Here is a 12,817-nt window from a genome sequence, read left to right on the forward strand (position 1 = left end):
AAAGTTTCTGCCCCCCAAAAGCCTCTCGCCAAGTTGGTTATGCTCCTCCCCCAGGCACTGGTTACTGGGTCTAACCTTGGTTACGTGTAGGAGGTAGACCTAGAGAATCTGTGGATCCATATTTTTTCCCTATGTATCGAGGATTGCCTCTTGCAATCTTAAATACAAACTTGCAGGAAATAAACCTCTTATCCTTGCCAGTTATATTTCTATTTCGTTCACTGACAGACACAGCTTCAAGTCTTCAGAATATTGGGCTTATGCTCTTGCTCTCTAGGAGTAGGACTAGGTGGAAACCTTTTTGGTTACGCCCCTGGGGCAGTCCCAGAGGGTATAGCATCACTTCCTGGTGTAGGACTTCAGTTTTTTTCTGTCTAGTCAGGAGTAAGGACCTGGATCTCTGCTGGGATCTGCAGATGAAAAATTTAATTTTTTACTTGTTTACTATTGTTTTGTTCCTGTGTGAACTTCAATCAACTGTTCCTGTGAGAACTACAATCAACAGCCTGACTGGGCGACGCACTGGATATTCTAGATCCTTACGGTCTTCCCAGTCTGGCCTGCGAGTGCAACCCAACTACTAGCTCCGCGCTAAGGTGGCTGTGACATAGTCCCACTGGACAGGGGCTGACGGGCAAGTGAAACACCTCACGAGGTCACATCATAGCCCTGGTCACGAAAGCAGTCATGACCAGAGTCAAAGCTTACCTCAGGCCGCAGCACCCCCATTCCAAGATGGTGCAGTGGACTGCTGGGAGTGGCCGTGACCATGGTATGGCCGCCCCCCCTACCGGGGGAGGGTAGGCCCCCCTGTGTGTCTTCTCCCCCCTGTGCTTACATTTGAATGCCCCCACCTGGCCCCTGTTTGGGGGCATGGATGAAATTGGGTAGGGGGACTACATGGTGCTGGACTGGAGGAGAGGTGGGTGATGCCGCGGTCAGTCCCGGTTAGGGTTGTCCGTACCTGGGTGCTGCCCGGGGGTGTCCTCTCCTGGGGTCTGTAAATTTTTTCGTTCAGGTTCCTGTGCAGCGCAGCATGGTACTGCCATTTTATCCGTGGTCTCTGTGATTCCCGGTTCGGCGGCCATGTGTTTGGTTTCTCCATAGACCTTGTATTGGTGGCCATTTTCCTGTAGTCTGAGACAGTGCTGAGGCTGTGGGTGCCTCTAGTGTCAGGTTAGCATTTCCTCTTCCTCTTTCCAGCAGTGTGGCAGATCGTTTCGGTGCTTTCCAGCTCAGGTTGTGAGTCTCTGAGGGTGCACTATCCTTCCTTGCTGTATACAGTGCCGCCGCTTGTAGTGCCACTGCAGTGCACGAGGGGAGGGGCCTCTCGTTTAAAAAAAAAAATGTCTTTGCTGATTAGCAGTTCCTCTTAAGCCTTTATGGTCATGGAGCCTGGGGAGCTTGTTTCACCACCTGATTCACTCCTGGAAGCTGCGGGACCCTCTGGATCTCAGTCTGCCCTGGCAGCCATGATGGCAGCCCTGCAGTCACTAGTAGCTATAGTAGATATGGCCCTACAAAGGAGACCTGGCAAGAAGCACCCCCCACCTTCACCTGTATCCTCTGCATCCTCAGATTCTGAGGTGGATGTAGTCGCAGTGGATGAGGGTCAGCCAACTGGCTCTGCGTCCACGCACGCTGAGTGCTCTTAATAGTGAGGATGAGTCCTCCTACTCTGCAGCCATGCATGAAAAAACGCTGGTGGAGGCCCTGATTGTGTTAGTGCGGGAAACTTGGAGGACTCAGCTGCAGCTGAGTCGGCGACGCAGGTGCAGTTTGGCACCAGCAAATCTTCCACCGTGACTAAGGTGTTCCCCTTTCGTGTCAATTTTGAGGAGATTGGCACTAGTCAGTGGGGTTCCCTGAAATGCATGGTTGGAATGCCGAAGCATTTTGCTAGATGATCTCCCTTTTGAGGAGTCTCTTGTGAAGAAACTGACGGTTCCACCATCGGCGAGGACTCAGGTTTCCAGGTTGAATAAGATCCCACTTTTGCCGGTGGAAGATTCCCCGTCTTTTAATGATCCGGTGGACAAAAGAGCGGAGGCTCTGGTCTGGTACCTTTTCACTGTGGCTGGTTCAATCTTAAGACCAGTATTTGCTATTACCTTGGTATCCCAGACCTTACCAGAATGGTCTTAGATTTTGCGCCAGGATCTGGAGGGGAGTCAGCATCCTTCTGAGCTGGCGGATTAGTTTTATCCAAGGGTTACAGTATTTTTGTGATGCATTCCTGGATGCAGCCCCCCTGGCCGGCAGGGAATCTTTAACAGCTGTGATTCTTCGTCGCATGATCTGCTTAAAGTACTGGTCAGCTGACCAGGCTTCTAAAAAGGTGCTGACTGATCTTACCTTTGTAGGTGACCATTTGTTCGGTGCCTCTATGGAAGAGGTCATTAAGGGCCATACAAGAGGCAAGAGGAACCTCGCCGTAAGAGGGGTCCCTTCTTTTCGGCTTACAAGCAGCCTTTCGTCCGTCTGAATCGCAGGAAAAGGGCTCGAGATCCACGGGAGGCTCTAGAAGACCCTGGAATGGTAAGTCCAAAGCGGGCGCGTCTGGTTCCGCAGACAAGCCTTCCCCAGCCTGAAGGGGCATCCTCACCCTTATCTGGGGTGGGGGGACGTCTTCGTCTTTTTCCGGATCCGTGGACATTGCTCATTCAGGACAAATGGGTCCACAAACTGATTGGGTTTGGTTATAAGATCGAGTTTCGGTTCTTGCCTCCGGCAAGGTTCTTTCCTTCCAGCTTACACCTGTCTCCAGAATGACTACAGGGCCTCTACGAAGCAGTGCAGGACCTGTTAGCAAAATAAGTTATTGTGCCGGTTCCAGAGTCGGAACGTTTCCAAGGTTTTTATTCAAATCTTTTAACAGTTCCCAGGAAGGAAGTCAAGATTCGTCAGATCTTGGATCTCAAGGTTCTGAACCACTTTGTGCGGGTTCAGACATTTTGGATGGAGTCCTTCCGCACTGTAGTAGCTTTCCTTCAAGGAGATCTGATGGCTTCTATCCATCTCAAGACGCTTACATTCATATTCCAATATATATCGGGCGTCAGCATTTTCTTCATTTTGCCGTGGGCGAGGAGCATTTTTAATTTGTGGCATTACCCTTTGGTCTCGCTTCACCTCCTCGGGTGTTCACAAAGATTTTGCCCCCTGTGTTGGCCTTGTTACGGCAGAAGGGGATCGTGGTACTGGGTTACCAGGACGATCTGCTTCTGCGTGCAGTCTTCTTCGGCTCTAGAAGCCGACTTGGAGGTTACGGTGCGAAATCTGCAGTAGTTCGGGTGGACACTGAATTTTCAGAAATCGGCACTGTCTCCGTCCACAAAGCTGGACTACTTGGGTCTGACGCTGGATTTAGCGTCAGTCTGGGTGTTTCTTCCTCAGACAAAACTACTGAAGCTACAGGAGGCTTTTCAGCTCCTGTTGTCCAACCATTGATCGTCTCACAGGACTTGCATGCAAGTACTGGGTCTGATGGTCTCCACCTTTGAGGCAGTTCCATTTGCGCAGTTCCACACCAGAACTTTGCAAAGGGAGATTTGGATCAAATGAAACAAGGATCCGCTGTCATTGGACAATCTGATTCTGTTGAGTCGGAGTTCAAGGGAGTCTCTCCTATGATGGCTCCGCACCCCCGGCCCTGCATCTGGGAAAATCCTTTCTTCCCCTGTATTGGACTGTAATCACCACGGATGCCAGTCTGTCCAAATGAGGTGTCTTGGTAGTGTGTTCGGCCCAAGGTGTCTGGACTCAGGAGGGAGTCCAGGTTTGCCGATCAACATCCTGCAAATTCGGGTAATCAGACTTGGTCCGTCTCAGTGGACAGATCGTCTGCAGGGGCGCCCCGTGCGGATACAATCGGACAATGCTACGGCTGTGGCATATGTCAATAATCAAGGGGGCACAAATGTGCCCTGGCAGTTCAGGAAGTGGCTGGCATCTTGAGATGGGCAGGACAATATATTCTGGCCCTCTCTGCTGTGCACAGTCCCAGCGGTAGAGAATTGGCAAGCGGACTATATCAGTTGGCAGACGTTGGATTCAGGAGAATGGTCTCTTCACCCGGTGGGGGACCCCCGATGTGGACTTGCTGGCTTCCCGTCTCAACAGGAAGGTGCAGAGGTTCGTGTCAAGGTCTCGGGATCCTCTGGCTGACGCCGCAGACTCTCTGGTGGTCAGTATCGTCTGATTTACGCCTTTCCTCCAATTCAACTTCTGTCGAGACTGCTACGCGGAATCGAGGTAGAAGGAATTCCAATCATTCTGGTGGCACCAGACTGGCCTCACCTGTCCCGATATATGCAGGGCTGGTAGCAGACGTCCCTTGGAAACTTCCTCTCAGGGAAGATCTGTCTCGGGGACCAATCTTCCATCCTGCTTTTTACGGTTGCTGGCTTTAACGGTGTGGCTATTGAAAGCCAGGGGCTGTCGGAGTCTGTGATTCCTAAGCTGTTGAAAGCTAGAAAATCTACTTCCAGGAAGGTTTATCATCGAGTTTGGAAGGCATACATTACTTGGTGTGAGTCGCGGGGGGGGTTTCATCCCGCTCTTTTTCTGTGTCTCGACTGTTGGAGTTTCTACAATTGGGTGTAGATCAACGTTTGGCTCTGGGCACCATCAAAGGCCAGATTTCTGCCTTGGCTATTTTTTTCCAAAAGCTGTTGGCAAAATCCTTGATTCACGCCTTTGTGCAGGGAGTTCACCATCTGGCTCCTCCGGTGCGATCCCTGGTACCTCCGTGGAATCTCAATTTGTCGGTGCTTCAAAGGCCTCCCTTTCGAGAAATTCCTCTGCTCACTCTGTCGCAGAAGGTGGCCCACTTAGTAGCTATTCCACACGTCTCCTGTCGGAGTTGGCTGCGTTGTCATTACGGTCACCTTACTTGGTGATTCATAGGGACAAAGTGGTGTTACGATCCTGTCAGGTGTACCTTTCTAAGGTTGTTTTGGGATTTAATTTGAATGAGGACATTGTGCTACCGTCCTTATGGCCTAAGCCTAAACATTCTAGGGAATTTGCCTTACATTCCTTTAGATGTGGTAAGAGCGATTCAGGCTTACTTGGCGGTGACTGAACCAACTAGGAAATTTGATTCTTTGTTCTTACGAATGGACCTCGTAAGGGGCAGGCCTCATCTGCTGCGACCATTTCCAAGCGGATCAGGCAGGTGGTGCTGCAGCCTATTCTATTAAGGGTCCGGTTCCTCCTTTCCCTGTTAAAGCGCATTCTACGAGGGCGCTTCGTGCCTCATGGGCCTTCCGTCATCAGGCTTCAGTGGTTCAGGTGTCCAAGGTGGCTTAATTTGCGGTCTGTACACACATTCACAAAATTTTATAAAGTGGATGTAATTGCATCTTCAGATGCGTGAACGAAAGACAAAACTGGATTTTTGTCTTACCGTAAAATCTTTGAGGTCTGACAGACACAGCACCCACCCCTCTTTTGGGGTTGAGTTATTTGTTCTGACACTGCTTGTTACAAACTGGAAGTCCTACAGCAGGAAGTGATGGTATACCCTCTGGAACTGCCCCAGGGGTGTAACCAAAAAGGTTTCCGCATAGTCCTACTCCTAGAGAGTCTGAAGACTTGAAGCTGTGTCTGTCAGTGAACCTCAGAGGAAAGGATTTTACAGTAAGCCAAAAATCCAGTTTTTATATTCTGGAATGGAGGGGGGTGGGATCATTATTAACGCTATAAATGTGGGAGCATGTCTGTAAATACATTTTCTGCTTAGTGTGCACATAGCTAATACGAACAATATGCTTTGTGATTTTATTTTAGCATTTTGTAGAGATCACTGATGACCAGTTTGACTTCCACACTTATTGTATGAGAAAAATTACACTCAGGTCTTATGTGGACTTGCTAAAGTTAGAGGATGTACTCAGACAACACCCATTTTACTTCAAAGCTGCCCGGATTGCTATAGAAATTTACCTGAAACTTCATGACAACCCTTTAACAGATGAAAATAAGGAGCACGAGGCAGACACAGGTATGTTGTAAAAATAATTTCTTTGTCTTTAAAACGTAATATAGCTCAGTGTAATTACCTTAATAAAGTGGTTGTAAACCCAGATAACCAAAATTAAACTGAACATTGTAGCTTACATAGCAAGGCAGCACAACTCATTTGTGCAGTCTGGCAGGGAAACAAGCAGCTTGTCATTTGTAATCCTCCCCAATTTGCTACTGGGGAAAAAAGACACTTTTGAAAAGAAAAAAAAAAAAACTGTTGGCATGCCCCCTCAATTGCATGCCATGCCTCAGCCTGATAAGGCTCGGAGCTGGAAGTGTCTACTGTCACTTTCTGCCCACTCAGCTCCTCTGGACCATGACCAGCATAGTTGCCAACAGTCCCGAAGTTCTGGGCACATTCCCGGACTTTTGACAGCTGTCCCGATCAGACCTGGTCTTGGGCTGAGTTTGTGAAGTGAAGGTAGTGAAGGTGCATGGATAGCTGCTGCTGGGCATTTGTTAGTCTACCAAGCAATTTAAACAGCAGGTTAGGGGCTGCAAGCAATAGGGCTGTATTCATCCTACTCTAGATAAGGGATGAATTATATACTTGTGATTTTTATGTGAATTCCGCTTTTTTAATGATTTAAATTTTTTTTTTTTTTTTTTTTTTTTTTTTTTCAATTTATGCATTCCTTGTTTGGGTGACCCTGTTAAAGGTATAGTGTACCCCAAATTATTAGCATTTTTTTGTAGATTCGTGTGTTTTTCAGAAATTCTGATGATATCCTATGCTTGAATTGTCGGGTCCCTACATCTGCTGCAGCAACTGCCTTCTGCTTCTCTTCAAGTTGAACTTTCAATATATAGAAAATGCAGAAGGGGGGTGGGAACACCCATGATGTAGTACATGGGTGGGAGTAGAGGTAAAAAATATAGTGGGGAGATCTTGCTAATGGATTTCCCAAGAGACAGACCACCAGTCCAGCTGAACTAAAATATCGCTTTGGGTGGACTAGCTATTTAATCTTTGTATGCATTGAATTCCCTGGTAGCCAATATGTCAGACAAAGAGCTGAAGAAACTGCGCAATAAGCAAAGGAGAGCTCAGAAAAAAGCTCAGCTGGAAGAAGAGAAGAAGAATGCAGAGAAGGAGAAACAGCAAAGGAACCAGAAGAAGAAAAAGGAGGATGACGATGAAGAGATTGGAGGCCCAAAGGAAGAACTCATTCCTGAAAAGCTAGCAAAGGTATTTTCAGAAATCTGTTGAAAAACAATAGATTTCGAAGGCTGGGGTGTGTTTTATTAGAGATGCCAATTAGTGGTGGCCTGATGGCAGTTCTTCAGCATGAATGGTGGAAATTCTGATTAGAGAGACTGCCAGAGCATGCCAAGTAGTGGTAGCCTGAGAGCTGCTCTTGGCATAAATGGTGGGATTCTGAGGAGAGAGACTGATATGGATCAGCAGCTGGGTACCAGTGTTTAGAAATGGTATCCTCCCACAATTCAAACATTCTGGCTTACAGTACCTAAGGTTAAGACGGTAGTGGTTAGGACAATAGCTGTTAAGAAGTTCTTTGGCATAAGATCAAATTGATGTGCTGTAAAGTAATGCAATATATGTTATAGGAAAATTATAAACCAATATCTTTTCCCTGCATCATATTATGTATTTGTCTTGTCTAGAACAGTAGCCATTGCTCTTGGCTTTGGCGCCAGTGTTTTCTTTTAACTGCATTGTTTTTTTTTTTCTTTTCTTTTTTTTTTCTTTTATACAGGTGGAAAATCCATTAGAAGAAGCTATTAAATTTTTAACACCACTAAAGAATCTGGTTAAGAACAAAATAGAAATACATCTATATGCATTCGAAATCTATTTCAGGAAAGGTAAGAAAAACCTATGTTCTGTATGCTGAAATATGTACTTTTGAGTGCAAAAATATTTGGACTTACTATATCCACTTGCCGACTGACCTATAGCACATTTCCTGGCCGTAAAGGCTGTTCTGTGCAGAATTACATATATATATATATATATATATATATATATATATATATATATTCTGCTTTTCAGGGTACGTGATGCACAACTTCTGCTGTGATTAGTCACGGCAAAAACTGATCAGCGGGTGTTGACCAATGGATGGCTGCTGAAACCACTTTCCTGTGCTTGCAACACCCCAGGGGAGGCCAGATAACAGTCCAGGGTGTTGCAGCACCCTAGTTGCTAAACACTTTTCTAAAACATTCCAACCACATTAGGAATAACACAACTACCTTACTGTAGTTCTTGCAGCTTCAAGTGATTGTAAAGTCTAATTTTTTTTTTCTATTAAAAACACAAACCTGATACCTTCTCTGTGTAGGGGTTTTGCAGAGAGCAACCCGGATGCTCCTCCTTCTCTGGTCCCTCTTCTGTGCTTCTGGCCCCTCCCTACTGATGAGTGCCTCCACAGTAAGCAGCTTGCTTTGGTGGCACCGGAGCCGAGTTGCAGCTCTGTGTATCCATTCAGATACGGAGCTGTGGTTCAGCCCTGCCCCCTTACTCCTGATTGGCAGCAGTGGGAGCCAACGGCACCACTATTGTATCTCAGCCAGTCAGGAGGGAGCGTCCATGGCACTCGTATGAATCGCTGGATAGAGATGGGGCTCAGGTAAGTATTAGGGAGGCTGAGGAGAGCTGCTGCACACAGAAGGCTTTTTTTTATCTTAATGCATAGAATGTATTAAGATATAAAGCCTTCTGCCTTTACAACCCTTTTTAAAGTAGTTGTAAAGGAATTTTTTTTTTTTTTAACCTTAGCGCATTCTCTGCATTAGGGTAAATAAAACCTTTTGTGATCAGCTCCCCAGCCCCTCTAAATACTTGAGTCCTATCTCGGTCCAGCACTGTGGCTAAGAGCAGCAGTGCTTCTCTCAGCATTTCTCTCTTTGGAGGCGTTAGCCACTGGCTCCTGCTGCTTTTAATCAATTCCTGTGTTAAGGAAGGGGCTGAACCACGCTGTGTGAGTCTGTAGATGCACACAGCCTGACTTGGGGTCAAGCCCACATAAAGTGCCCCCAAAACAATCTGCTTACTATGGTGGCACTTGGGAGGAGAAGCTGAGAACGCCAATGGGAGACCCCAGAAGAGGAAAGGGGCCACTCTGTGCAATACCATTGCACAGAGCAGATACATATACCTTCTTTTTTATTTTAGGAAAAAAATATACCTTTTCAATCATTTTAAACATAAGGTTGTAGCAAAAATTCAAGTCCTCTCTATAAGACAAGTGTTCTAACAAAATCGGCTTTGGCATGGTGATCACATGGAGGCTGGAAGCTCCTGCTCCTGCTGCAATTGTCATTACCCAGAATCATATTCCGTATGAATATATTTGTGTGCATTTGTCAGCTTATAACAAAAAGTAGAGCGGGGCTTTTTTAGTGTAACAATTGAAATCTCCATTTCATTTAAAAAAAAAAAAAAATTATTTCGTTCATTGATGGACACAGCTTCAAATCTTCATTGACCGATTCTGCTGCTCTCCTTAGGAGTAGGACACTAGGTGGAAAAGAGTTAAAAAAAAAAAAAAGCTTGACTACACCTATAGGGCAGTTCCAGGGGGTATACTCCCACTTCTTGCTATAGGATCTCAGTTTTTTTTTTTCTGCCTATTCAGGAGTAAGGACCTAGCTCCTTGCTAGGATCTATGGTCCTGGCCTTTTTTCCTTTTTTAAACTGTACTTTTTTCTTTTGTTGTCTCTTCTACAATTATGTCTGTTCCTGTGAGAACTACAATCAACTGCCGGACTGGGTGACACACTGGATATCCTAGATCCTTACTGTATGTCCAGCGAGCGCGTGCAAACCGCAGCTCCGCGCTAGGTCGGCCGCAGCATAGCCCCACAGAACGGGGGGCTGTTCTGCGAGTGAAACGCCTCACGAGGACGCACACGACCTGGTCGCAGCCTTAGTTGCAGCCTAACTTAAGATGGGGAGGTGATCTGCCTGGAGTTGTGCCTGCCCAGTTCCATAGGTGTGGTGATTAGTGTCCCCCCTCTCCCTTTGGAAAATTTGGGGTGTTGGGTGGACGCGGGCCCCTTCCCAGGTCGGTAGGGCCCCCCCCCCCCACCCCATAGATCCTTCCTACCCAGATGCACCCCCCCTCACTAGTGGGGTTCCCCCTGCACTAGCACCCCGCCCCCCCCGCACAATTTTTCTCTGTGATGGGTGAGCTGTGGCTGGAAGGGGGAGGGAGCGTGTGGACGGCGGCTCCACTTGCCTTTTTGTGTGGTATTTGTTCTGTGGGGGGGCTCTTGCTGGTTATAGTACCTCAGGGGTCCCTGTGGGTCCTGGAAATCGCGCGCCTCGCTGTGTGGCACCGTCATTTTCCAGAGGCCGCGTACATGGATAGGGCGGCAATTTTTTTGGTGGTTCCTATACTGTACATGTGGCAGCCATTTTCTTGAAGCTAGAACAGTGCTCGGCGGGGTGGGCATCTAGTGACAGCTCAGCCATTTCCTCTTCGTTTTGGATCGGCGTGCAGCAGGCGGTTGGCGCTTCTATCTTCCCCTAAGTCGGTTGGTGGTCAGTTCCTGGGGCGGTATATCTACCTTTTTCTGCTATAACAGTGCTGCTGAGACCTGTAGTGCAATCGGTGCAGCGGTGGGGGTTTTTTCACACAAAAGTGCACCAGCTTCCTCAGACTCCGAGGCTGATTTGGCTGCTAGTCACCCCACGGGGTCTGCATCCACGCACTTTGAGTGCTTTGACAGTGAGGAGGATTCCTGTTCCACTATATCTGCGCAAGAAAAGGTGCTTCTGGAGGCACTCAACAGTGACGAAGTTGTTCCCCTTTCCTGCCTATTTATGCAAGATTGTCGCTAGTCGGTGGGGTTCCCCAAAACACGTGGTTGGGATATCGAAGCGTTTCGCTAGGAGGTATCCATTTGAGGAGTCCCTCTTAAACTGACAGTTCCACCGATGGTGGCTTCTCATGTTTCTAGGATAGATAAAGTCACATTGCTACCAGTGGAGGACACGCCTTCCTTTAAAGACCCTGTAGATAGGAAGGCTGAATCTCTGGTCCACTATCTTTTTACCGTGGCAGGTTCAATCTTGAGGCTAAAGTTTGCCATAACCTTGGTCTCCCAGACCTTAACGGAATGGGCAAAGCTTTTTCGTCAGGAATTGGAAGGAGGTCCGCATCCTCCTGAGCTGGCGGACCAGTTGATACAGGGGCTACAGTATATGTTTGATAGTTTACAGTATATTTGTGATGCCTCCCTGGATGCGGCCCCTTTAGCCTGCAGGGTGTCAATGACAGCGGTGACTCTGCGCTGCGTGATCTGGTTGAAATGCTGGTCTACGGAGCAGGCCTCCAAAAACGTGCTGATGTATCGTCCCTTCGTTGGGGACTGCTTGTTCAGAGCTTCCATGGAATAGAGCATGAAAGGTCTCACGGGAGGCAAGAGCACTCTGCTCCTGTAGGTTACAAAGAGCAGAGCACCTCGCCGCAAACATGGTCCTGTCTTCTTGGCCCACAAGCAGCCCTTTCATCCGCAGGGTCGAAAGACAAGGGTTTTAAATCCTCCCGTACCATACATGGGGCGGGGGAACGTCTTTGCTTCTTTCCGGACTCATGGACCTCTTTTGTTCAAGACAAATAAATCCCAGCAAGGAGCCAGATCCTTACTCCTGACTAGGCAGAAAAAACTGAGAGTCTATAGCAAGAAGTCGGAGTGTACCCTCTGGGACTGCCCTATAGGCGTAGTCAGGCTTTTTTAACCCTTTTCCGCCTAGTGTCTTACTCCTAAGGAGAGCAGCATAACCCATCGGTCAATGAAGATATGAAGCTGTGTCCGTCAATGAACATCAGAGAAAAGAATTTCACGCTAAGACAAAAATACGGTTTTTATGGTTAGCAAATTAGTCTGTTGTAGTCAAGTTAACCAAAACATTCTAGCACTGCTAAAATTGGTCTGGACATCCAGACTTCAGGAACCTCCGAAAAACAAAAGTTAAAAAGGAGTTCTGTGTCTACAACCACTTTAATTTTAAAACATAAGCATTGTAATAGCAATACAAGAAGTACTATTTTTTTAATTTCCAATATAAGCCTAAATGTCTTCATGTTGAGAGTGCTGCCTGTCTGCTGGCCGTCAACTTTCTTGATTCCCTGCATCCTTTGCAGCCTCTCCTCTGCTTTTTACTATTAGTTTCTAAGGTCTACATATTCCATGTTATCTTTCTACCTGCAAGCAGAGATTTCTTTACTGACTGTCTCCTGAATCTCCTCTTGGCACCTCTGTAGTTCAGAAGGCAGGCTCAGTGAATTCTGGGACACAGCAGTGCCTACGTACAGTGCATAATTAAAGTGGTTCTAAAGGCTCAAGGTTTGTTACCTTAATGCATTATGCATTAAGGTAAAAAACCTTCTGGGTGCAGCTTATCCCTCAGTTCACCTCCCTTTATACTTATCTGGGCTCCATCTCAATCCAGCGATGTGCACGAGAGCAGGGGCTCTCCCTTATGGGCTCACACAGCTGTCAGTCACAGTCAATGAGGAGAGGGTGGGGTTGAGTCATGCTTCGTGTGAATGGACACTCAGCGCGCGGCTCGGGAGCAAGCCTGCTCGAGTGCCCCATAACAATAGTTTGCTATTGGGGACACTCGGCAAGGAAGAGAAGCCAGGACCGCCGGCGAGGGACCCCTGAAGAGGAGGATTGGGGCTGCTCTGTACAAAACCATTGCACATAGCAGGTAAATATAACATGTTTGGTGTGGGGGTTTTTTTTTTTCCCCTTTTAGATTCGCTTTAACCACTTCTGGACCGGAAAGGTTTTGCCCCCATTTATTGCGATT

At 47.3% G+C, this 12,817-nt stretch overlaps 1 protein-coding gene across 1 annotated transcript in view; it reads left to right on the forward strand.

Annotated features, from left to right (window-relative positions):
* NAA15 (N-alpha-acetyltransferase 15, NatA auxiliary subunit) overlaps positions 1-12,817 on the forward strand; it is a 137,692-nt gene that overhangs the window by 82,057 nt on the left and 42,818 nt on the right. The window contains exons 14-16 of the mRNA XM_082259847.1: positions 5,794-6,007; positions 7,026-7,219; positions 7,749-7,857. Of these exons, the coding sequence (XP_082115973.1) occupies positions 5,794-6,007; positions 7,026-7,219; positions 7,749-7,857 (517 nt within the window). The remainder of the gene's footprint in view (positions 1-5,793; positions 6,008-7,025; positions 7,220-7,748; positions 7,858-12,817) is intronic.

Source organism: Pelophylax lessonae, assembly GCF_965119305.1.
Source record: "Pelophylax lessonae genome assembly, chromosome: 1".
Lineage (NCBI taxonomy): Eukaryota > Metazoa > Chordata > Amphibia > Anura > Ranidae > Pelophylax > Pelophylax lessonae.